At 38.0% G+C, this 25,770-nt stretch overlaps 1 protein-coding gene across 7 annotated transcripts in view; it reads right to left on the reverse strand.

Moving 5' to 3' along the window:
• Positions 1-25,770, reverse strand: part of Nalcn (sodium leak channel, non-selective) — a 352,387-nt gene that overhangs the window by 283,906 nt on the left and 42,711 nt on the right. For all 7 annotated transcript variants that reach the window (NM_001393695.1, NM_001393694.1, NM_001393693.1 and 4 more), the window contains 1 exon segment: positions 12,793-12,947. In NM_001393695.1, coding sequence (NP_001380624.1) covers positions 12,793-12,947 — 155 coding nt within the window.

Genomic DNA, 25,770 nt, shown 5'->3' on the forward strand with positions numbered 1-25,770 from the left:
AGGCTCCTTTGGTAAAAAAAATAGAACAAAGAAGTACTGTAATATTCAATAGTAATACTAGAATATTTAAAATAGCTTATTAGGTTACATAATCCTTGTATTTTAGAATATATTTTAACAACTTTTTATTAGTTATTTTATTTATTTTAGCTATAATTTCAATTTTAATTTTTTGTAATGTTCATTATATTTACTATTCTTTTCCTTGAACAATTTACTTTCTAGAAACCTCAGTTACTGGCTCTGCTAAAATGTTTCTTGCCCATCCATTCATTGTTTAATAGCATAAATCTGTGCAGGAGAAATAGATCAACTAGCAAAATGCATAAAACTTCCACATGTAAGGATACAGACTATGTATAAATGTCAATGAACCACACGCTCTAACACCCTGATAAGTAGGCTTGAGTATTGTGAACCCACTTAAGGAACCTTCACTTTCCCACGCTTGGCACAATGTGGGCTGTGTAGTCATATTTATTTCCCTTCTTTTATGCAATGGTGAGTGGGCATTACATTCACATCAATTCATAATTATTTGCGTATCTTGCACACAGTCTGCTGCTGCCCCCGAATATCTTCTTTCCTTTCAAATCCTTAGTGGCCCAGGGTTCTCCCACACATTGTGTGAAGATCTGTTCTTATTTTCCCACCAGCTGCTCATGTCCTTTCTTCACCATCCAGTAAGTGCTCTCTACTTTCTGACAGCGATTTTTTTCCTCAGCCTTTGCAGACTAATCGCAGACAGATGCAAGCTAATTAGCCCCTCCAGGTGTCTTCCCATAGGTTAAAATGAAGTGTGGCTAGGACACCTGATGGCATTATGAAAGAGGTCTCATCCATTACTTTGACATAATTTCAGTTCCTTCTGGCATCGTCTGTTTTAATCTTACAAAGCTTTGTAAAAGTCAGCTACCACCAACAACCAAAATTAACTCATGGTATTCCTTTTAATCCAAGGAGAAGAAAACCACTTGTTCTTACCGGAAGTACCTCTTTCTAAATAGCTAATGGAGAAAACGAGAGAGAGAGAGACAGAGAGAGAGAGAGACAGAGAGAGAGAGAGACAGAGACAGAGAGAGAGAGACAGAGAGAGAGAGAGAGACAGAGACAGACAGAGAGAGACAGAGAGACAGAGACAGACAGAGAGACAGAGAAAGACACAGAGACACAGAGAGACAGAGACAGAGACCCACATACACAGAGAGACAAATAGAAACACAGACACACATGCACACACACAGAGACAGATAGACATAAACAGAGCAGAGAGAGAGAGAGAGAGAGAGAGAGAGATGAGGATATAAGTATGATGAACTGTGAGCTGTCATAATCCAGCAAAAGAGAGACAATTAAACAAATGTAACTTAGTTTTCAGAGACCAATGTGTAGCATGTGTGAAGGTTGACCTTGACTATTAACTTGATTGGGTTGAGAGATGCCTAGGTAACTAATAAAGCCTAAAGCCTACCTCTAGGTATGTCTAATGAGGGTATTATTTAATTTAATTTAATTTTTTTAAATTCACTTTACATTCTGCTCTCTTTTACCCCATCCCACAATCCTCCCCAACTCCGGCTTCTCTGGGAACTCCCCAACCCTGGCACTTCAAGCCTCTGCAGGGTTAAGTACTTTCTCCAAATACATTTTGTAAAAATTACTTTTAGTTTTTACAGCCTAGTCATTAACCCCCTCCTGGTCCACCCTCCCACAGTTCCTCATCCCATTCCTTCCCCACCCCCCAGCCCATCTTCAAGAGGATAGCCCCTCTCCCCTGCGAGTCCTCCCCAATCCCTGGACCCTCAAGTCTCTCACTTCAAGTTAGGTACTTCTCCCACTGAGGCCAGACCAGGCAGTTCTCTGCTGTATATGTGTCCAGGGCCTCAGACCAGCTAGTGTATGCCATCTGGTTGATGGCTCAGTGTCTGTGAAATCTCGGGGGTACAGGTAAGTTGAGATTACAGGTTTTCCTATGGGGTTGCCCTCCCCTTAGCTTCTTGGGGGAAGTCCTGACTGTAGACAATATTATTTAATATGCAGAGAGCATAGGTGGAATAAAGGAGGAGGCCCAAGCAATTTCTTCTTCCAGGCCATTGCGAAGAACTATGCTCTGCTGTGTCCTCCCTTCAGGATGGACTGAAAGCCCCAAACTCACCTGTGAACCAAATTAATCCTTTCCTCTGTGTTATCATGTCACACATTTTTGTTAGAGAGGTGAAAACAAACTAACAGAAACCCCTGATGAATGTTTTAAAGGCAAATCATCCCTCTAGGAGTAGCAAGGAGAGGTCTCCCTGCACTGAAGAGGAGAGTAAGCTCTTGCTCTTCAGTTAGATACAGAAAACACAGACTGTGTTGTTATTTTTCCTTCCTACTTACAGATATTTAAAACTCAGACTATAGGTGCACACTGGTGTTAGGGTTGAACTCAGGACCTTAACTATACTAAGCAAGTACTCTATCACTGAGTTGCATCCTCAGCCTAGTCTCATGTAATAAAGGAAAGGTAAAGATCCCTATAATCATTTTTAAAATAAATGTTATTTATTCTCTTAAATATTTACATATCCTCTGACTTATGTGTATTTATTGTTATAAAGACCTTGACTTGGGGTTGGGGATTTGGCTCAGTGGTAGAGCGCTTACCTAGGAAGCGCAAGGTCCTGGGTTCGGTCCCCAGCCCCGAAAAAAAGAAAAAAAAAGACCTTGACTTAAAGCAACTAGAGAAGGAAAGGGTTCATTTCATCTTATGCTTTTAGATAACTTTTAGGTACTAGTCTACCACTGAGGAAAGTCATGGCAGGTAGTCAAGGCAGAAACCCGGAGACAGGAATGGAAGAAGGAAACATAGAAGAATGCTGCTTACTGGCTTGTTCCTCACAGCCAGGAATGGGTTGCTTAGTTTGGTTTCTTATACAACCAGGTCCATCTGCCCAGGGATGACAGCCTCTAGTGAGATGGACCCTCTTGCATCAGTAATTATTGAAGAAAATGTCCCCATATAAGCTGGTCTCATGGAGACTTTTTATGATTGAGTTTCCAAATGATTCTAGCTTGTGTCAAATTGATAAAAATCTAACCAGGAAATTCTCTGGCTTGTGGATTCTTTCAAATGTACTCAGGATTGCAGCCTGCGGGCCTCATGCGGTCAAGGATAGCTATAAATGCAGCCCAATGCAAAATTGTAAACTGAAAACATTAGGGGTGTGTGTGTGTGTGTGTGTGTGTGTGTGTGTGTGTGTGTGTGCTCTTGATCAAGAACTTCCTAGGTGACAATGACATATCTCAATCTTTGGAACCCTCAGAAGCATCTATTTTAAACAGTGCTTTTGCACGTGCATAGGAGTATTCACATATGCTCAACTAAGAGCTGGTGTGATCAAAATTAGTACACTTAGTATTGAAGGCCACTTAAACATCCCTCAGTGAGAGGAAAATTAACAGAATTTTGTTAAAAATTATGACTTTTACAAAAAAGAAAGATGAAAGGAAGGAAAGGTGGAGGAAGGAGAAAGGGAATTGTATATGCCCGTGTTTATTATTATTCTATTTAAAATATTTATATTTCAAAGTATATGTAGATTATGACTATAAATGCTAATTTCAAACCACTAGATATCACAGATACATACTATAATCTGAAAATCATATTATCATCCCCCCTGCTTGTGTTCTCGTTGCACACACCGTTCATTTTCTGCTGGAAACTCCTTCCAGAAGCTATATTGTCTAACCCATTCAACAGGAACTTCTATAGAGCTGATGGACAGTCGACAGTTGCTTCCTCCTCTTCAGTGACATTTGCGAAATATACCTAACAACATCTTAGTTTTTAACATTCAAAAGAATACCTGACCATTAACTTCAGTTAAGTAAGTTTGCGATGTCCTTTGAAGATCTAGTAAATCCCAGACTTCCTGTCTTTTTAAACCCTTGTGCCTACAATGTATCTCAAGCAAGGTGATAACCCAATCTTCAGGCTTCCTAAGGGTTTTGCCACAGCCATTGTTCTTGTGAGTTTCATGAAGAATCTGGTCATATAGTCAACAGAAATAGGTTGGATTTTCCTTATCCCATAACAATGGAACTCCTTGGAGAGCAAATGCAGAATAGTCAGATTACAGTAAGTACAAATGCTTTGGATTCTTAGATTTGAATGTCCCAGTTCTTTCTTCTATATGCATACTTCACAAAAATCAATAAGTAATTGCAGCAGTAATACGAAGCATAATGAAAAATGCAGGGAAAACTACCTTTTGGTGCTTTTTTTTTTCTGAAAGCAACATAAATCTCAATTACATGTTTTACAAATCAGTCTTGAATGTGGCTTTTTTATGTAAGTGCAGTAGAAGCGTGCAGCAGAAACATAGATGCAAAATCAATTTCAATTTTCTATCCACTTGTAAAGTTTGCATCTGGTATCATGCAGAGTACCACGAAACATAGTTTAACAACACTTGAAATGTGAGAGTCAGTCTTTTAGCAGCAGCTTCAAGAAAGTTCAATTTATAGTCTATTACGATTTGATTCAAGATAACCTGCTTTTACCATATTTTATATTCATATTTAGTACCAGGTGTACTGTGAGACAAATTATCATAAAAATAGAATGCCAAGCACACCATTCATCATAACTGAAGCATTAGTCCAGTGTGTGAGGATTCATTTGTCTGTCTTATTTCAATGAGATATACATGTGGGTCCTGGCACTGAACACTCTTCTGATGAAAGCAGTCATTGGTGCGTCTCACTGCTATTTAATGTAAGTGATTTATGGTTCTCGTGGGGATCTGAGTCCATCTTATAGTCAATACTACCAAAGTCAAGAAAGGACAACATCGTAAAATAAACAACAGTAAAAAATATGAATGTTTCTCTCTGGGGAGGAAAGTAAGACCTCTCAATATACATAGCTACCATTTCCAGAAAAGTCTCTTGACCTTTCCAGAAGTCTCTTGAGAATCAGAAAATTTGGTATGCTCATCCATTCCTTATTTTTTTTTGCATTTTTAAAAATGTTCAATTTAGTTACTGACAGCAGAACAAATTTCAGAAATAAAAGACCCTTTCTGTAAATTCGTATAAGCACCTAAAAACCACATTGCAATCCTCAGAAAGCTAACAACTGGTAGCACATACATATGATACACCCTAAGAAGTGTATATGAAAAACTTTATGAACTTCTTAAGAAGGCTAATTTGTTAAATTCAATGCACAAATAAATAGACTCATGCTAAATACATATGGACTAAACATTTACATACTTTTGGTCTAATCATTATTTCCTGGGAAATGTAGTTTAACAACCACTTACACAACATGTAGATTGTGGTAACAATAGTTAATGGATGTAATATAGAGATGACATAAAATGCCCCGAGGGTGTAGATAGTTTATGCACAAACACACAACTTGAGCATCTGAGGATTTTGATATTTTTGGGGGTCCCTGGAACTAATCTGTACAGATACTAAGAGGTGACTTTATATAAGAACTTTCTGATTGGTTGATATTGTTGTTCTTCCTATGGGATTCAAACCCCTTCAGCTACTTCAGTTCTTTCTCTAATTCCTCCACTGGGGACTCTTTCTCAGCCCAATGATTGACTTCCAGCATCTGCCTCTGTATTTGTCAGGATCTGGCAGAGCCTCTCAGGAGACAGCTGTATCAAGCTCCTGTCAGCATGCACTTCTTGGCGTCTGGGCATATAGTGTCTGGGTTGGGTAACTACATGTGGGATGGACCCCCAGGTGTGGCAGTCTCTGGATGGCCTTTCCTTCAGTCTCTGGTCCACACTTTGTCTCAGTATTTCGTCCTGTCAGTGTTTTGTTTCCCCTTCTAAGAAGGACTAAAGCATCCACACTTTGGTCTTCCTTCTTTTTGAACTTCATGTGTTCTGTAAAGTGTATCTTGGCTATTCTAAGCTTTTGGGCTAATATCCACTTATTAGTGAGTGTATATCATGTGTGTTCTTCTGTGATTGGGTTATCTCATTCAGGATGATATTTCCTAGTTCCATTCATTTGCCTAAGAATTTCACGAAGTCACTGTTTTTAATAGCTGAGAGCTCCCAGGGACTAAACCACCAACCAAAGAGTACATATGGAGTGACCCATGGCTCCAGCCACATATGTAGCAGAGGATGGCCTTGTACCACATCAGTGGGAGGACAGGCCCTTGGTTATGTGAAGGCTCAATGCCCCAGTGTAGGGGAATGCCAGGGTTGGGAGGCAGGAAGGGAGTGGGTAGGTGGGTGGAGGAGCATTCTCATAGAAGGAGGGGCAGGAGGTCTGGAATAGGGGGTTTCTGGAGGGGAAACCAGGAAAGGGGATAACATCTGACATGTAAATAAAGAAAATATCCAATTAAAAAAAAGAACTTTCTGTCATAGAACACAAAGGACTACACTCTGAGCCAGAGACCTATAACCTCACCACACAGGAATCATTGGTTTTCAGTGGATATTGTTTTTGTTTCCACCCATCTTTTGACCTAAAGACTTCAGATAAAAGAACAAGGTGCAGTTATCTAGAGACCACTATATTGGAGGACATATCATGTCTATTATCAAGATAAGATTTTGTCACAAACGGTCATCTTAACAAGCCACAGGCATGGAGCTCTTTGCAACTGAGTGCCTAGTTCATTAGTTTGCAGCCCAAGGGCAGTGCTCCCACCTGACCACCCAGAAGAGCAACCTTGACTCTTGTAACTCCTGTCTCATTCTCTTTATTCACAGAGTAGGAACTTATGTGTTTGTTTTGAGAATTAAAAGACAATGAATGGATGACCCTTCTCCAGCTGCCAGTTATGTAATAAGCAATCAATGAGTGATAACAGTGGTTGTAGTAAATAATTATAGTAATTACAAAAAACCTTCTGCCTTTTAGACAATCAGCCACTGACATGGCACAGTGTTTTGTGATTTATCTTTGATTATTATATTTAAAGAATACAGAAATAGTTTACTATACACAGTGCACGCGGCACAAAGCACACTCTATTTAAGTGCCTTTTTGGAATCTGCCTTTTTTGAATCTTCTAATTTGTACTTGTCTCATGGGCTCCCTTTGATATGAGTTGTTTTAATCAGATTTAACTTATTCTGGACAGTTTACATGTTGGCTTTTCTCCATTGTGCTTATGGTTCTAAGGATTAGTAACAAAACATGCCCCTGTCTATCTACCCCTTGGGTGATATCTAGGGTGAGTTTTATCATCCAAGCTCAACATGCTTTGTTTTTTTTTTTACCTGACTATGCAATTAACTGGGAGTTAAAGCCGCCCCCGGGATAGCTTTGTACTGCTGTGCTGTATCAAATGTTGTACTTTCTCCCTGAAAGACCATGACAAGTAAATTGCCTGTTAAATGGTATTTGCTGTGATTTCTTACCCAAAGATGACAGAGTTGGTATTGCTTTTTTCTAATTGCATGTCACATCTGTTTGGGCAGTGGTCATTTACATCAGTGCCTCTACCCTTTTCTTTGCTCCAAGACACAACATGATAGTGAACAGTTATAAACCAAGGGGCATAAGACCAGAGTCAAATGTGGTGTTCACCTGAAGGCTCCCACATCCTATCTTCCTCCTGAATGTTTCATTTACCCATTAAAGAACACACAGATGCGTTCACATTTTACCACTGCTGCTCCAATTTCTGGTATGTCATTGGTAGAAGATGTATTCTAAGTGTAGTTCCCCAGTTACTTCTCTTAGTAAACCTACAACACAGGTCTATTGCAAATCCATGCCATAGATGGAAAATTGAGGCAATTTATTTCTGAAAGTCACCTCACTGGTGTGCAATATCACAATTCAGATTGAAGTGTCATTTATCTTAGCACTACCATGATTTCTGAAACCTTTGCTGCAAAGAAGTCACCTGTCATATCAATTTCAAGTTCACTGAAGCAGACATCTTGCACACACTCAGATATAATTGTTCAGTTTTCTATTTTTCTTGGACAAGCATAATCAAGTTTTTCTGAATTGATCTTAATACGTTACTCACACAGAGATGATTTTAAAGGTCATAGCTCTAGCTAACATCATTTTGAGTTTCAAGTTATTTCCAACGTATGTAATTATGGCTTTGTAATGTAGACTCATGCTGGGAGACGTATACTTGTATTATATATGCAATATCTTATACAAATGATGCATTGAGTTTACTTTTCAAGACATAGACATCCTTATAGTACATCTTCCATTTTTATCTACCTAATCATACATTGAAATATTTATATTTTATAAATCCTTAAATTGAAAAATGAAGCTCATTACAAGTCAATTTAAATTGGCTGAATGCCTTCTGGAATGTTATATATAATATAAATTCTGCTACAATATTTTCTATTCTTCCCTGTATAAAAATTTTAATTACTAATGAAATTTAATGCTTGTTAAAATTTAATTTCCATGAGTATATAAAATATATTAAAACTATTTAAGACATGTAATTAATTTAAAAAAATCTTTGCAGTTTAAAAAATAGAGGATGTAACTAATCTTGGCAAATGAGTATAGATAAATATCTATAGGTTAGTTTGTTTTTCTGTTGTAATAAAGCACCTAGACAAAAGCAACTTAAGGGAGAAAGAGTTATTTTAGCATAGTTCTAGGTTACAATACAGTTGAGGGAGCTGGTCACATCTCATCAATGAGTGTCTTTACCAACTATTGCAAGATTGAGAGGCTCTCTGTCTTGATGCCACATAAATCCCAGGAGATTCTATACATCTACATATGGCTTCCTTTACACAAATAAAGAACTATTCTTGTCCTCGGGACCACAGTATACATTATTTGAATATTTATTTCTATTTTTAGTGTGTGTGTGTGTGTGTGTGTGTGTGTGTGTGTGTGTGTGTGTCCACGTGCATGCAATTTGAGTGCAGGTGTTCACAATGACCAGAAGTGGTTGGATCCCTTGGAACAGGAGTACAAGTGATTTGTTTATGAGCCAGTCAACACTGATTCTTCTGGATCCCCTGCAAGAACATCAAGTGCTCCTAACTGCTGAACCATTTCTCCAGGATCAGCATCCATCATTTTACAAGACAGATATCCTTTTGTGTCTGTCTTAGAGTCATAGAAGTCAGGACCCTTTTGGGAAATTTTATTTTAGATGCCTCATCTTCTGGGCTGTGGCATATAGCTAGAAGTGTTTCAAAGATCTTGTAGGTAGAAACTGTTTTGTGTTGCTGTAAAATTAAAATAAATGCTGTTTTTTATCCCACACCACGTCTGGCACTGTAGTGCCCCAAGACATCTGTTAGATATCTTCATCTCAGTCAACAAAGCATCTCACCCACTTAGCTCCAACCCATATCACACTGCTGATGGCTACTCTGTGAGCCTGGCAACAATCTCTACCCATCTAGTTCATAGGATCGGTTGCTACCATGCCAGACATCACATCCCTATTCTGTGGCAGCCCAGTGTCTCCAGCCACCACACACTCTCTTGAATTCAATTAAATCGCCCCATGAAAGAACACACAACACAATAACCTCTGATCCAACTGATAAGATATAATTGCCCACCTAGACATACAAAGCCCTGTACACATCCATCCCTTAAGAATATTCATAACAACCTGTAAATGTTCAGAGAGGAATCTTAACATCCTTCTCCATGTTCTCTTGGCTACTTTTCCTCTCTCTCCAGTCTCCTCCTTGTCTCTAAACCTTTTCTCCCAACCATCCTTCCTTCTCATCCAATGACAGGCCTCGTTCTATCTTATTCCTGCCCCACCTGTATAATGACATCATCCTACAGTTTTGTTTTTTCTTTTTTCTTTTTGTTTGGTTTTATTTTTGATAGTCTGAAGTTATTGAATTAGGCTGTCGTGATTGGTCAGCAAATTCTCTCCCAATTTTTATCACTCTCTTTTTATTTTTGTTTTGAAACTGATCTAAGGTGCCCAGTTTGGTCTTACATTTGTTCTGTAACTTCAGCTGAATTTGAATTTGCAATCCTCTTGTCCCAGACTTTTGGATACATATGATTACAGGCCAGCACCACAAGGCTCAGATTGAAAATGGAATTTGGTTTCTCAGTTTGTCTGAAGTTAGGGTGATTTTAGGAATACAGGGTTGTCTTGGCTTTTTTGTAATTTTTTAATTAATGCTTTTGCATTCTTCATGTACTTCCACATTTGAGTTACTCAACATCATCAATATTAACTTAATATCAGAGCCTTTTATGAGAGAAATGTACAAATGAGTCAAAATCTGTCTTGTATGATAATTTGATGAAAAATTGGGGACATGTTTCTTTTAAATTAATCATGATAACTTACACATGTAAGTGTATTGGCCAAATTCTAAGCATGTCTAAGAACTTAAAAATATCTTAAATCCAGATGAATACATATAAAAATGATCATATACATCTAAAATTTCCACACCTGGTTTTGTAAGAAGTATTGTCTTTTTTCAAAAGGAAATTAACATTAATATTCTAAAATATAGCAGTGTACCAAGAAGTTTTCCATTTCAGCATAAACTAGTATGAATACTTAATTTTAATTAATTAATTCATTCATTGATTGATTATTTTGTGTTTTATATATATATATATATATATATATATATATATATATATATATGGATGTCTGTGTGAGAAGGCCAGAGTTGAACATTGGGTATCTTCCTGGATTGCTATCCATTATATTGTTTGAGGAAGTCTCTCACTAAACAAGAAGCTTCCAATTTTCAGCTAAGATTGCTGGTCAGGAGTTCTTAAGATATGTTTGTCTCATGCCTCTGATTTCTAAGATTATAAAAAATAGCCACGCCCTGCTATTTATGACTTGGGGATTTGAACTCATGTCATTTGCTTTCAGAGAAAGCACTCTTACCTACTGAGCCATCTTCTAGGCCTAAAAGTTTTTGATTATTATACTAAATCAAGATTTTATCATCTAGTCAATAGTCCAACAATGACAATGATTTAAAGTATCCTTTAGCAAAAGAAATAATCAGATCCAATTAAGTGTTCATAAAAATAGAAGTCATGAGGGCTACCACCAACAAATCAGACACATTCAAGGAAAAGAGCAACCAAACAATAAACTAATTTTCTATTATCTTGTTCCATAAACTTTTTTATACCATTCTTTAATATTTATGAAGGACTTGCTATGAGCCAGACATTGCAAAGGCTCTGGAGAAAGGAACATGAAACGATAAGCTTAAATCCAACAGATGGGTGCAGAAAACAAGAACAAGAAGCCTGGTTTAACAGAAGCCTACTGCCCCAGGCAAACAACCTTCCAAAACTGATCTCCTCAAGCTCCCTGCAATTACCTCACCTTTTAATAAGAAGATATTCATTTACAAAGAGAGATTGAACCAACTTGAACACAACTGCACTTTGACTTGGGAAACAACTGATGCATTTAAAATAGGATATGATTCATTTGAGCAATGTGACTGAGATTGTTCAAAGGTATCTGAGCCCTTGGATGTTGGTCACTCTTTACAGGAGATGTGAGCACACTTATTAAAGGCATGAACTATATTTATGCATTCTCATCTGCCCAGTGGGATCATTAGACTATGTCTCATGCAGCCTAACCAAATCTGTGCATCTCATCTCTCACACAATATCTGTAGATTATTGTTCACTCTCAGAAGTCAGTGCTTCCCTTGCAAAATACAAGGACAGCATCTTAATTTAGAACACATTGACAATAAAAGCTGGCTTCTAGATTTTTGTGAAATAGGGAAGTATATAATTTGGTCAAATAAAATGAATCAATGGATGCCATCTAGATTCAATGTTAGAAGTCAAGTTAATGGCATATTAAAATAAAAGAATAAAATTTAGAGATGTTATTTGCTAAATCGAGTTAAAAGCAAGTACCACAGTGTGATTTTTCATTCTACTTCTGTATCATACTCTGTCAGAGGGTTATAACTGTGTCACTTAGTTAAATGGCTTAACAATTTAAGGACTTTACAGGTCTTTCCTGAAATTCTAGTTCATAGTCTAGATTTCAATATACTATCCTGAAGCTTCTATGGACTAATATATACTCCTCCTTAACTAGAGGATCCTCCATTTCAGTTTTCCTTATCAGAGTTAAGAAATAAATTTGGCTTTCAAATAACACAATCCCCATTCATTATTGAAAATTATTTCAATAAGAATTCTCAAATCATAAATACTTGTGTAGAACCTATTTTGACATTAATAATTAAATATGTGTAGCTGGGATAGAGTTATAATAAACAAAGTAATATTAGGTAAGCTGTGATGTATTTCAGCACTTAACAGAGAAGACTAAAAGAAATATACACATTAGCACCTTATATACCTGGGGTTAGTATTTCCTATGTATGGGTTACACAAACAGGGTATATCCATAAGTATTTAATTATGTATTTTCTGTTCCAGTTAATTTTCAGCTCTCTGTAGTCACAAATACATAATGTTGCACATTTTGAGACTTACCTTGGCAACTGGTTAGCTACAAGTGTAAGAAAATCAATTCTTATTTGTCTTAGAATTAGCAACTCTGAATCCTAATCAACAAGCAAATACTTTAAATGCTACAAACAAAAATAATAACCTAAAATGAAAGACCATTAACTCTATATAGACATATGATTGACACAGAGTCTGTATATCATAGCTTGTAGGGCATATAATTCTATTTTGCATTTGTGTTTTTTATACTACTAGTTTTCATAAAATGAAACATTAGTTACACAGTTATATTTTTCATTTCATAAACATTATAAACAGAAACTGAAAATATATATTACCAGTAAGACAGACCTATCTCATTAAAGCCACTGTAGCCCAGCTCTTGCCTGCTAAGTCCCAGGTCTTCCAGGTCCATGCATTTAAATCCTGGGGGGCACTGATAGCCTTCTTCTAGCTCTGGCGAGCAGTGCGTATCTGGGATAGCTAAGCTATTCCAGGTTACATTCCTGTGGACAGTACATGAGAGTGTTAGAAATGTTGACAGTTGTAAGCATCAGTTAAAATAAATAAGTAAGGAAGGAATCATTAACAATAACTGCTATACCTGGATATACATTGAGATTGGTAATTTGTACACGGCGCCACTATGATTATATGTTGTTAAATGATAATTATTCATTCCCATAAAGCATCTTACAATAATAATACTATATTATTTTTGGATTTTGGTGGGGGTTTTTGTCTATTTGCTTTTTTTTCCTAATGAGAAACAGAAAGGTAGTGCATGGAGTTGGGATGTTGATGAGGTGGAGGGAATCTGGGAAGAATTGGGTGAACTGAAACTGTGATAAGAATATATTTTATGAAAGATATTTTCAATATATATTCATTGAAATCTTATTTTAAAAGACTCTAATAGGCAAATGAATATAAATGTGAAGGGATTCTAATTTGTGTGAGACTTTGTCATTCAGAAATTTCCTGTACTACTAGGCACACATTTTGCTGCTCTTTTCCTTTCAGTCAGCATTGTGATGAAAGAGATTTTTTTCTTATGTACATATTTCAAAAGGGGAATCTTATAAATGATACTACTAGGTCTTCTGTTATTTTGCTTCATGTGAAATTTAGAAAGAGAACCAGACAAATAAGGAGAAATTGAAGGAACTAAGCCTAGTATTTTGGCAAGAGAAAAATTACCAGGTAATTTACTGATGGCTCTAAGAAACCAAAAGTCTTTTAGGGGGTAGTGACCCATATTCCTTGATCTTTTTATGGACAGGCCATGTCTTAGTTAGGGTTTTTGTTGCTGTGACAAAACACCATGACTAAAGAGAAAGTTGAGGAGAAAAGGTTTTATTCAGCATACACGTCCATATTGGTGTTCATTATTGAAGGAAGTCAGGACAGAAACTCAAACAGAGCAAGACCTTGGAGAGAGGAGCTGATGAAGAAGTCATGACTGCCTTGTTTTCCCTAGCATTTTCTGTCTGCTCTCTTATAGTATTCAGGACCTCACCCCAGGGATGGAATCACCCACAATGAGTTGGGCCCTCCCAATCTATAACAAATTAAAAAAAATAATGCCTCATAGCTGGGTCATAAGTTATTTTTTTCAATGAAGTTCCCCTCCTTTCAGATAGTTTATGGGTCAACTGACATAACACTAGCTAGTACAGTCTGAAAATTAAGTTCTATATGCATTTGCCTTTGCGATGGATTCTTGAGAGTTTCTGAAGTTCACCAAAATGAGATTGAAGTTTTCATATTGAGCTCTTAAAAATGAGCCAGTGTGCTATATAAGATCACTACCACTGATTGTTCAGGGGGCATAATATTATTGTACATATCATCCACTGTTTCATTTTTTTCTAGGAATTTTCTAAGTCCCTTAAGCATTGACAAAAGTGAGTTAGTCATTTCTTCTTAGATAACATTTTTCATTACTAAATTCTCTATCATCTATCTATCTATTATCTATAGATCTATCTAATCTATTCATCATTTATGTTCCTGTGTACATATGTATGTCTATATAAATATGTATGTGCATATGTATACAGATGGAGAGACATCAGCAATCAATGCCAGATATCATCTTCAATCATTGTCTATATCATTTTTCATGACAGGTTCTCTCACTGACTCTATTGAGAATCTTATTGATTTGGACTGGCTGTTTATCAAGCTCCAGGGATCCTCAAGTCTTTGCTGTCTAAAACCTGAGTTTAAGGTATTCTCTTCAATGCCTAGCTGCTTACATGAATGCTGTGAATCCAAATTCAGTTTATCTATCTGTGTATCTATGTATCTCTCTATCTATTTATCACCTATATATCATTTAACTATCCATCATCTATCCGTAGCTATCTATTATCTATTATCTGTCTATCATTTATCTATCCATCATATATCTATCTAACATCTATCTATCATCAATCATCTATCATCACTATATTGATTGACCTATCTTCCAAAAACCTCTTAGTAAATGCTTCAATCAGTTATTGCTTTGTTTCTCTTACAGAATACATTTCTCTGGAACATAACATATTAGTATAATCTCTGATCTCAGTACACATATGTGCATTGTTACATGCATGTACATACATGCACTCACAGAGAGGGAGGGAGGGAGAGAGAGAAAGAGAGAGAGAAAGAGAGAGAGAGAGAGAGAGAGAGAGAGAGAGAGAGAGAGAGAGAGAGAGAGAGAGAGAGAGAGAAGCTCATGCCTGGTCCAATTCAGCTGTAGTAGAAGCTTTACTGTCCCAACATAGAATTCATGCTTATCTGTGTAGGCTTCGCTCTCACCTGCAAACCTTCTCACTGAGTAAATGATTAAACAATCACTCAGCCCCTCATCACAGTTTTAAAATATCCTTTGATCCCATTTAAAAAATAGAAGAAAGGCGCTAACTGTGAAAATTACTACTTGATTGAGTCAGAAGATATGGTTTTAGGCAGACAGACTACTTTTTTCTTTCACATCACATTCTCATTTGTAGACAAATGATTCATCCTTCTGGGAGTCTAATCTAATGCTATTTTAGGTTTGACACCTACAAAATCAGTGAAGAATGGGAAATGGGCTTCAGAATTACAGAGTGAGGTTTTTATGCTTTATCCCAGCTCTCTATTTGCTGGTCATGTGATCAAAAATGATCCATGGATCTCTAAACTCTTGTTTCTTTATCTGAGAGACAGGAAAACAGTACTAATGGAAAGGCATATGTGAAAGGTGTATAGAGTAAACTAGGGGTTCTAGCATTTCACATTATAGGTACTTAATTGTGTCTTTTAAATGATTACATTAATTTCAATAAAAATGTAACATAAATGTCATATATACTCATATACAAAAAATGGCTACATGATACTGGAAGCATCTTGTTTGAAAGACACTGTGTATATGACCTAGTTTGTCATTGTTTGTATTTAAGAAAGCCATTGTGAATGTCAGAGATGAAAAATGGACTAGTTGACAAAAACCTTTCTAATTTCAGATTAAAAACTTAACAGGGGTATTAGAGAATGCTTTCTGTCTGCATAGAAAGTCTCTACAAACATTACTTTTCAGCTATTTGGAAAAGAAACCAGAATTGAGCAGGTATGCATGTGAATTCTGGATCAGCTACGTGGCATGTGTAAAACTTCTCTCTGCCTCTACTTCTTCATCTGAAAGATAGTGTGAGGATGCCCAACTAACAAAATGCGGGTGTAAATATATAGGTTCAATGGTCTGATTCAGGATATAAATAGGCACAGGTTTAGTTGTCAGTATTTACCATTCTCAGCCAATTGACATCTATAGATGCCAGAAGATAACTGTATTTCTCATGCATTTTGCTTCAACTGTCTAATCTTGGGAATGGGCATCCCATTTACCTTCTTCACAGGGCATTTGAGTTTTCACTCGATAATATACATTTCAGAAAAGCAATTGGAACATATCACTTAATAAGAGCTAGCTATTACGACTAGGTCAAAATATTATCGTTTTTTCTTTTCTGGTTTTATTTTCTTGCATATTTTATTGGCCCTCATAGCACAGATAATTATTTAAACTTTTTTTTTAGTTCTAGAAAAAGTAGATTTGAATTGCTTCATTTTTCATGCCCTAACAATACCAGATTGCTATTTGTACATTTAATGCTGCATTAAATTATGTAAGTAATTTGTAGATATAAGACTCTATGTACACAATCTGTCATTTTAGGTGAAAGACTTGGCATTATTGAATTCACATATCTATAGGGCAACCTGGAGTCAAATCATAATTATCAAGTAAGGACTACATTTTGTTCCATAGATAGAGGTAATTAAATCTGTAAATATGATTAAAATAAAACCTTGAGTTTGGCTGATTATCCTGAATTGTGTGGGTGGCCCTCTCTACACCTGTTAGCCCTTAAATGTGGGCAGGAAGAGATGTGACCATGGAAGAAGGTGCCAGAGACCGCTGTAGTTTTGTTGATGACAACAGCCTTGTCCGAATTTCTTAGATCATCCTTCTGAAATTGGCCTTGACTACTAGGCTATTATCTGAGCTTAGTATCTATCTGGCTTTCCTTCCTTTCTTTGAGATTTTTCCAGTTTAGTGTCAAATAGTCTTTCATTGTTCTCCCATCATAGATGTCCTCTTAGAGTCTCAGAACTACATGTCCTTCTGCATATCAGACCTCTCTACTTAGCTGCACCACAAGAACCTTAATAGGCTTCATTGGGAACTCCACTTCCTTCCCCAGAGTCCTCTTTCCTAACAAATGAAAGCATCGTCAAAACAATTGAACAAGCTGGAGAGCCTGGAATCAGCTTTGAAAATTACTTCGGCCTCCAGACTATAACCAATCACTATAATCTCAAAAAATACCTCCTAAATATCTTAGGGGCCGAGTCATCTCTCTATCTTTGCACAGATAGGCATCAGCACCTAGCATGCTCTCTGGCCACCCTGCATCCCACACTTAGCTCTTTTCTTTTACTTAGTGCTCAGGAGGTAGATATCATTACAACTCTTTTAAGAGTTGAAACCTTGAACATGGTCAGAAATATCTAGGGCTTCTTGAGGCGACAGAGAAGACAAGGACATTATGGAGTTATGAGAACAGAGAACACCCTTTCACCAGGTCTCTGGTTAAAGCTACTCACCAATAGAAAAAAGAAAAAACTCCAGCAAAATTATCGACTGCTCAAAGCCTATCCCTTCCCAAATATAACCCTAGAAGTCTCATCAAATTTCCATTTACAGGGAAAAAACATTTGTTATCCCCCTTTTTAGCCCCAGTGGCCCCTGGTTATATTGTATCAATTATAACTCCATTCACAGTATTTTCACAGATATCCTATAATATCACTTGAGAGAGAGAGAGAGAGAGAGAGAGAGAGAGAGAGAGATTGAAATTCTTAGTTACTTTAAAATATGTAACTAGAGAACAACCAAAATGATATGTAGCAAAAATAAAGATAATTAATCATGGCTCCTTTTTTTTCCTTTTTCTTTTCTTTTATTGGATATTTTCTTTATTTACATTTCAAATGTTATCCTCTTTCTCAGTCCCCCCCTGAAACCTCCCCATCATTCCCCCAGATTCCCCAACCCCTGCCTCCATGAGGGTGTTCCCCCACCCACCCACTTCCTCCTGCCACCCCACATTGGCATTCCCCTACACTGGGGCATGGAGCCTTCACAGGACCAGGGGCCTCTCCTCCCACTGATGCCTAATAAGGCCCAACTTCTGCTACATAAGTGGCTGGAGCCATGGGTTGCGCCATGTGTACTCTTTGGTTTAGTCCCTGGGAGCTCTAGGGGGTCTGGTTGGTTGATATTTTTGTTCTTTCTATGGGGTTGCAAATGCCTTCAACTCCTTCAGTCCTTTCTCTAACTCTTCCATTGGGGACCCTGTTCTCAGTCCTGTGGTTGGCTGGGAGCATCTGCCTCTGTATTTGTCAGGCTCTGGCAGAGCCTTTCAGGAGACAGCTATATAAGCTTATAGCTTAATTTCTGCAAGTGTCGCTTGGAAAGCCAGGATCCCCGACTTGGGCACATTTTCTTCTTGGGTACTTCTTCCCCTAATTCTCCTGCTTAAAGTCTATATTAAAACACCTTTTGATAAAATCTGTAAGCCTGCTTTATATTGGCTAGACCTGAAATTATTTTCTCATCTAAAACACAATTTTGGGTTTGCCTGATCCAGGTCCCAGGAAGATAAGGGAGCTCTTGAGGCAACTAAAGGTGACAGTGTAGAGCTGTGTCTCTGTCTCATCACCACCATCCTTATGCCTAATTTATACTAATGAAACGGGGGTTTAGTCATGGCATTGCAACACATTTTAGCTTTCAGGCCACAGCTTGAGTGTTCCTTTTTCTACTACTCCCCAAATATTACAGATTGAGATAAACCCCCTCCTATACTTTTTCAAAAGTGTCCTTAACTTAAGCAGTATGTTACGCTTATGCATATGTCTTTGCTGTTAAGCATTAATCTTAGTGGCACAGAAGAGTCAGCTGTATGTTAGATTACCACTTTACTTCAGCGATTAGCTGACTTAACTACTTTGAGCAACGACACTAAGTCTTTAAGTCTGTTTCCTCATCTGCCAAATAGAAATTTTCTAATTATTTAAAAATTGGGATGACTTTATTCCATTTCCACACAAAACTGTGCAGTGGAAGAACCGTTTCATTTCTGTTGCTGATAAAACACCCTGATGAAAAGCAACTTGGGGAAGTTTATTTGGATGAAAGCTCTAGGTTACATGCTATACTTGAAGAGAACTTCATGCAAGAACTCAAAATAGCTCATTACATAACATCCACAGTGAGGAGCAGAGAGAACAAGCACATCCTTGATGGTTGCTTGCACATCTACTTTCATTCTTTTGTAGTCCAGAGCCCCCAGCCTAGGGAATGATGCCACTCACATTATTAGGTCGAGATAATCTCCCACAGATATACCCACAGGCCAACCTCATCTATGTAATTCCTTATTGAAATTCTCTCTTCTGAGCTGATCGTAGGTTGCATGGATTCAACAATAAAAAATTAACCTCCACAGGAGTCACAGATGTGACTTAACCTCACATGTGCAAGATACCCCAACAGCAAATGCAAACATGAGGGCTCTACAGTTTTGCATTGTTTACTGATTTATTGGCTTTGATGGGAAGAATCTACAGTTCTCACAGTTTGCATAAGAATGTGAGAAACTAGTCCATTCACCCCTGTCACCACGTAGGGTCCATAGATGGAATACATAAATCAAGCTCCGTGTCAAGCAGCCAAGCAGATTACCCACTTAGCAATCTGCTCAAACTTTTCTCTTTCTGACTTACAATATCTTTCTCCAGGATGTCAAACTGCCATCACTACTAATTCTAAAATGCTTTGTGTAGGCATTCTGGTATCACCAACACCAGTGAACATAGCTGCTTTGCCTTGTTCAGCCCTTTTCAGAAATTGTTCATTTTTGATTGTTAGTGTGGCCACTCTATTTTGGTGTAATGATTATTTATTGAAAGTCTACTCTTGCACCACAAAGATTGTGAGGGATGGAATGTGGCACTTAAAACCATGCCAGGAAGTTTGGTAATCGAGACCTGGACACTTAGTGGGCACACAACCTGAAGGCTTAGATGATTCCCAGCTCTGTGCCAGACTCTTGATTTGGAACACATGCCATGCTTCTCACATAAAAGAGACTTGACCTGTGGTCACTAAGGCCCAAAACGGAGTTCTCCATGCTAATGAGGTACCTAGAGGCCTGGAGGGCTTAACCAATAAGCTTCCCTTCCCAGACATTCTTCCCTGCAAAAGGTATTTAGTCTCAGAGCCACCCTGAGAAGTGGGATCTGGTTTTACTCATCCATTTTCTGCCATGACAATAAACTATTTAGAACCATGGACTGTCTCTTTTCATCAAGATCCACTGTGGGGAGTCATGAAGAAGGCCTTTGCCTACAGAGCTGCAATCTAATCTCCCATAGAAGGCCTCTCTGTGCTTCCAGCCACAACTGCCACCAAGTTTGCTGAGTCTCCAGGTCTCTACCTGCTCTACCTTAGCAAACTTCCTGGCATGGTTTTATGTCCCACAATGGAGTATTTGGGACCATCTAAGAACTATTCCCCATTTAAGAACTTTTCTGATCAATGCGAATGATAGGACATAAAAAGAGGGACCACATGACAGCATCCATCTGTTTTCATAGGCATGGTGGTCTCAAGGAGGTTCTGAAGCATAGGTTAGAAATGCCACATATGAGAAAAAAGTAGGACAAGGTGGGCAATAGGACTGGGCAATAGGTGGATGTGACTTCCATGAAAATATCAATAGGCAATAATCCTGGCAGTGTTCCATGGGTTTAAAAGAAGACACCTTTCATAAATGGAATTTGTAAGACCAATTTCATTTTGTTCTTTAGTGTACTTATTGTACTTATTTGGACCAGGAGTATCAAACTTTTCCAAATCCAATTTTATGTTTTTTCCAGTAAAACTTTTTAATGATAACTCATTAAAAAACAAAACAAAACAAAACAAAAAATCTATCAGGTTCTATAGGCTGCCCCATGGAAGGACATAAGCTTCTTAGGATAAAATACGAAGTTATTAGTAGTTAATCTGGATCAGGATAGATAAAGGGAATGGCCCAGGTATCCATAAGTGCACAGCACTTTACTTCTTACACACAGCAAACGATCCAGCCAGCACAAGTAACCACCTCAGCTCTCGGTTGGATTCTGCCCTCTCTAGGAAAAACTTTGGTATTTTTAACATTTACTTTTACTTGTCCTAAAGCTATTCTAATTGCCTCACTCCTGGGAATAAGAACTTTTTTATTTTACATGAAGCCATGGATACATTTCCTTCCTCTCTCAGGAGTGATAATAAGCTGTCAGGTGAGTGTTCATCTGTGCTATTTCACCTGTTGCTTCATCTTTGCAGTTTTCTCTTTTAGCTCAAGGCAGATGTCTGACATCACATTTGGCATTTTGCAGCACCTGTTTCTGCCATAGGCCATTGCCCTTCTCAACTTTCTTTAGGAAATGAGCTGCTTTGCTTAGTCAAATCTCATTACTCTTTCCATAATTGCCTTAGATTGCAGTTCATTATCAGGGAGGAATCTCAGCTTTGACTGGTAATACCACTGAAGATGTGGCTAAGGTGCTTTTCGATATACTTTAATAAATGCATGTTGCTTAAAAGTAAAAGTGTGTGCAACTAATCACCCCACTCTTTATCCTTTTTGCCTCACAGATTAAATGAAATACATGCCAGAGTTCAGTGGTGAGATCTTTCTGTTTGAAAGATTTTCCATTAAGAAGATAGTGCATGCAAGTTAATTAGTCTAAAGCTAGAAGTCCTCATAGCACTTAGCAGCATTGCTTCCTTAGGCATAACCATAACTTACTATTTGACTCAGACATATTTATTACATAAAATGAGTTAGTATTGTTTTACATGTGTACAGGTGTGTATGTTTGTCCACATGTGTGGGGCCGTACATGAGTGCTGTGTGTGTGTATGTGTGTGTTTGTCTGTGTGTACATGTGTGCATGTGTATGCCTGTGTGTGTGTCTGTGTGTGCATGTGTGTGTCTGTGTGTGTATGCATGTCTGTGTCTATATGGGTCTATGTATTTGTATGGGTTTGTGTGTCTATATGTGTGCCTGTGTATATCTGTGTGCACATGCATGTGTGTGTGTGTCTCTGTATTTATGCATATGTGTGTATGTGTATTTCTGTCTGCCTGTGGGTGGATATGTAACTGTGTGTATGCTTGTGTGTGCGTGTGTCTGCATGCGCACGCGCTCGCGCGTGTGTGTGTGTGTGTGTGTGTGTGTGTGTGTAGGTTGACACTAAGACTCTTCATTGATTGCTCATTGAACAGCATCTCTATCTTAAACTAGGAACTTTCTAGTACAGCTTGTCAGTTTAGCCAGCTTGTTCTGGGGATCCTCTGTCTGTGTTTTCTATATACTATGATTAAAAGTACTCTTCCATGTTGGTGGGATTGCAAGCTGGTACAAGCACTCTGGAAATCAGTCTGAAGTTTCCTCAGGAAATTGGATATCGTACTACCTGAGGACCCAGCTCTATCACTCCTGGGCATATACCCAAAAGATGCTTCAACATATAAAAAAGACACATGCTCCACTATGTTCATAGCAGCCTTATTTATAATAGCCAGAAGCTGGAAAGAACCCAGATGCCCTTCAACAGAGGAATGGATACAGAAAATGTGGTACATCTACACAATGGAATATTACTCAGCTATCAAAAACAATGACTTTATGAAATTCATAGACAAATGGATGGAACTAGAAAATATCATCCTGAATGAGGTAAACCAGTCACAAAAGTGTAGTGGTAAATATTATAAAAGGATTTTATTATCCCACACTAGTGCTGGCTCTGGTGGGCCACATGGCATCTGCGGGATATTTTCATCTTAATCAACAAATCATCTCACCCATTATGCTTCCAATCTCCATCCCATGCTGCTGCCAGCTACTCTCTGAGCCCAGCAACAGCCACCCTCTTGCGACTCTACCATCTAGTTCCCAAGGCAGGCTGCCACGCCAGTTCCATACAGAGTTGCCTATCTTTGGGATCTCTTGCTGTGGACTCTGCTCACATTCCCAACAACCGCACCCAATGCTTATCGTCACAACTCCAAGGACCCCTTATAATCAAAACTCATTTAGCTCATAATTTAGCAATCAGATTTATATCAGTAAATTCAAACTCCACAAAAGTCTGCACAATAAACTCACAACCAATTGATAATGGTATAAACTGCCCACCTAGATAAGATAAATTTTCCTATAAAAATCCATCCCTTATGAAATATTCATGACTATCTATGGCCATTTAAGGCCACATGGATCTGGGTGGTCCTTCTCTCTTTCCATCTCGGTTCTTCTCTCTTTCTTCTTCAATCTTGCCTTTAAAAAACTCTGCTCCTGCCTTACTTTTACACTGTCAAATCACAAGCCTTGCCTTATCTTGTGCCAGCCCTCTACTGCATACAGATATCAATTACACAAAAGAATACACATGATATGCACTCACTGATAAGTGGATTTTAGCCCAAAGCTTGGAATACCCAATTCCCAATACCTAAAGATACAATCCACAGACCATATGAAGCTCAAGAAGAAGGAAGACCAAAGTGTGGATGCTTCACTCCTTCTTAGAAGGGGGAACAAAATACTCACAGGAAGAAACACATGAACAAAGGGTGGAGCAGAAATTAAAGGAAAGGCCATTCAGAGACTGCTTCAACTTGGGAATCCATCCCATATATAGACACCAAACCCAGACAATATAGTGGATGCCAAGAAGTCCAAGCTGACAGGAGCTTGATATAGCTGTCTCCTGAGAGGCTCTGTCAGAGCCTTACTAATACAGATGAGGATGCTCACAGACAACCATTGGACTGAGAATGGGGTCCCCAATGGAGGAGTTAAATAAAGGACTGAATGAGCTGAAGGGATTTGCAACCCCATAGGAAGAACAATAATATCAACCCACCAGAGCTCCCAGGGACTAAACCACCAACCAAAGAGCACACATGGGGGGCCCCATGGCTCCAGTCACATATGTAGCAGAGGATGGCCTTGTTGGGCATCAGTGGGAGGAGAGGCCCTTTGTCCTGTGAAGGCTCAATGCCCCAGTGTAAGGGGAATGCCAAGGTAGGGAGGCAGGAAGTAGTGGGTGGGTGTGGGAACACCATTATAGAAGCAGGGGGTGAGGATGGAGTAGGGTTTCAGGAGGGGAAATAAGGAAAGGTTATAACATTTGAAATGTAAATAAAAAGAATATCTAATAAAAGAAAAGGGGGAAAAGAATACTACCATACTTGGCAGGTATAATTGTAGGTTCTGGGGATCTGAACTCTGGTCCTAGGGTTTATTAACTAAGTGCTTTACCTCCTGAACCATCTCCCAGCTCAAAATTAATGCTACTTTTAAATGACAAGTCATAGCTGTGCTTTATCTTTAAGCATACATAGTATTACAACACACACATACCCACAAGGACATAGAACTAATGAATAAATCAATCTAATAACCATCGTGTTGATGTTTTTGTAGTGATACATTTGAAGTTTACTTTCCGGTTGTTTTGAATTATACAACACATTATAACTGACTCTATTCATGGGGCTGAAGATGAGTTCTCAAAGTTTATCATTCCCATCTACCTGGAATTTTATATCCTTTATCACCAGCTCCACCTTCTCTCACCAGCCTCAGATAAACCCTAGAATCCTTGCTACTTTCGTAACTTTTCTAGATTCCATTCGTGAATGATAACATAAGCACTGTAGGTGTGCAGCTTATTTCGGTTAACTCCATGCCCTGCAGGTTCATTCACATCACTGCCAGCAAAAGAGAATTTTCCAGAACCTTCTGCCAGACTTATTCAGTTCCCTGTGATGACCTCAGGATAATAGGGAGAAATGGGGTTGGTATTTGTATTTCAGGAGGTCTCTTAGTACACACTCAGTGTCAATGAATGCCCAGCTATAGGCACAACATGGAGACTTCCTTTTATTGCCAGTCTAGGAACAAAACAAAGCACATCTAGTTTTTAAACAGCTTCAGGAACACACCAACTGTTAAGAAGAGAAAATCTGGCTAAATTAAAATGGGTTATTTTAGAGTTCAAAGTCTAAAAATCTAGTTGTTATTATGAAAGGGACTTTGAAAGGTCATTCACTCTGTATCCTGACTTCACCAAACCTAACTCAGAATGAAGCATTAGACATGTATAACTGTAGAAAGGTTAGTTCATTAGAAAGACAGGACCTCTTGTGTTCATTTACTTAATTAGAGTCTTAACTGTAGAAATGAAAAAAAGAACTGACAGGACTGAAAGAGAAAAGGGAATGTCCTGTCATGTTAGGAATATGCAGTGATGATATTTCATAATTATAGAATGAGCAAGAAAAACGTCACCAGATACCTTGACCAAAATTACATGCAAAAATAGGAAACTTTCTGATTTCCGTGCAATGGCAACTATTTAGACCATATACCATCCCCCAAAATGATCGTTGTAAGGATTATTATCTAACTACAGTAGAATAAAATTACATAGCGACATAAAATATTGTCTTTTAAATTTTTCTCATACCAAAAATTCCCATAGTTCTACATAACCTGCAGGTCAAGAAAGATGACACAAGTAAAAGGAGAAAACTTTGAATTAAATAATGATTAAATACAAAACACCAAAGTTTGAAGATGTACATAGTGAGGTACTTCAAAAGAAGTGTCTATCTTCAAGACTTTGTATTTAAAAGCAGAAATTATTAAAGACAG

The sequence above is a fragment of the Rattus norvegicus genome, chromosome 15 (genome assembly GCF_021556685.1).
Source record: "Rattus norvegicus strain SHRSP/BbbUtx chromosome 15, alternate assembly SHRSP_T2T, whole genome shotgun sequence".
Classification (NCBI taxonomy): Eukaryota; Metazoa; Chordata; class Mammalia; order Rodentia; family Muridae; genus Rattus; species Rattus norvegicus.